Below are 1623 nucleotides of genomic sequence, written 5' to 3' on the forward strand. Positions count from 1 at the left end.
TATACATAAAAAATGAAACATTAAACTCTATATGGTTTCATTTATTTTGATTATAAATCTTTTATGAGATATGAAATAAATGTGTTTATATATCTATTAAAGAATATACATGTACGAAAGTTTTTATAGTTGCAGAGGGTTATGTATATTAATGTATATATTTATGATTATATCTGTAAATCCAGCAGAATTCTCACAGAGGAATTCAGATCTGAAAGAGGGCTTTCTGTCAAAAGCCTTGGATGTGGCCCAACCACAAAAGTAAAAGTCAACTGTCATTGAAAGAAGGATGGACACTGCATATTGCTCCTTCCTTGTTTCAGAGGCCAGGATATGTCTGGGAGAAGCATGCAGTTGGTTACATCTTGTTGGGAAACAGGATTCAGAGTCTGAGTCTCATCTGTCTGATGAGAAGGGAGCATTACTTAATGATGGAGTACGTGTTTGCGCATGTACGTGTTTGTGTATATGCAGGTGTGTTTGTGTGCGGTGTCCCAGACCCTGCACAGGGGATTTTCTTGAAGGTCTCTTGTAACAAAATCTCCTTGAGCCTATCCGGGAGAATTACATCCAGGGATGTAATTAAATACTTTAACAAGGATGGCAGATGACCCTGTCTCCAACGTCAGGGATCAAATTTCAACGTGAGATTTGGAGGGGACAGACTTCTGAACTATATAATTTGGTATGGTTGTTCTTTTACATTTCAGCGTTCTAATGTGTGTATGTTGATTAATGATGTGTAAACAATTCAGCAGAACATTGAAATAGTTTTAATGAGAAAAAGAAGAAGTCACTCCTAGTCTCTTTGAATTTTTGGTTAGTTCCAACAGAATTGATGACTGGTTTTAGGTGAAAAGAATTCAGGCTTCGTCTATACCATCCATGGTAGGTTCAGCTCTGCAGACCTGGGGATGGGATATGGTTACAGAGCAAGAAATGATCTGTGCTTCCCCCATTGCTCTAAGATTCTGGCTCTAGTTCAAGCTCCAAATTCAAAGTTAGCTTTTGGTGGACAAGACTAAGGCCTCCTACTAAAATTGTTTACTTCAAGTTTTTATTTTCAAAGTGTTCCAACACACACAAAGGAGAGACTTAGTGTCATGACCACCCGTATATCCATCTTAGGTTAAATAATTTTCACTATTTTGCTGAACTGATTCATCTATCCCTTTTTTCCTGTCTTTAAAGAAAACTTTTTTAAAAGAGAGATTTATGTCAATCTGTTTATTATGCTTTAAGTTCTAGGGTACATGTGCACAATGTGCAGGTTTGTTACATAGGTATACATGTGCCACGTTGGTTTGCTGCACCCATCAACTTGTCATTTACATTAGGTATTTCTCCTAATGCTATCCCTTCCCCAGGCCCCCACCCCCTGACAGGCCCTGGAGTGTGATGTTCCCTGTGTCCATGTGTTCTCATTGTTCAACTCCTACTTATGAGTGAGAATATACACTGTTTGGTTTTCTGTCCTTGTGATAGTTTACTGATAATGATAGTTTCCAGCTTCATCCACGTCCCTGCAAAGGACATGAACTCATCCTTTTTTATGGCTGCATAGTATTCCATGGTGTGTATGTGCCACATCTTCTTTATCCAGTCTATCATTGATGGACATTT

At 38.2% G+C, this 1623-nt stretch overlaps 1 protein-coding gene across 1 annotated transcript in view; it reads left to right on the top strand.

Annotated features, from left to right (window-relative positions):
• Positions 1-1623, top strand: part of LOC105518889 (UDP-glucuronosyltransferase 1-8-like) — a gene marked incomplete at its 3' end in the record, with an annotated part of 17689 nt that overhangs the window by 3656 nt on the left and 12410 nt on the right. The window contains 1 exon segment of the mRNA XM_011952053.1: positions 324-474. Within this exon segment, the coding sequence (XP_011807443.1) occupies positions 324-474 (151 nt within the window).

The sequence above is a fragment of the Colobus angolensis genome, unplaced genomic scaffold (genome assembly GCF_000951035.1).
Source record: "Colobus angolensis palliatus isolate OR3802 unplaced genomic scaffold, Cang.pa_1.0 Scaffold33, whole genome shotgun sequence".
NCBI lineage: Eukaryota > Metazoa > Chordata > Mammalia > Primates > Cercopithecidae > Colobus > Colobus angolensis.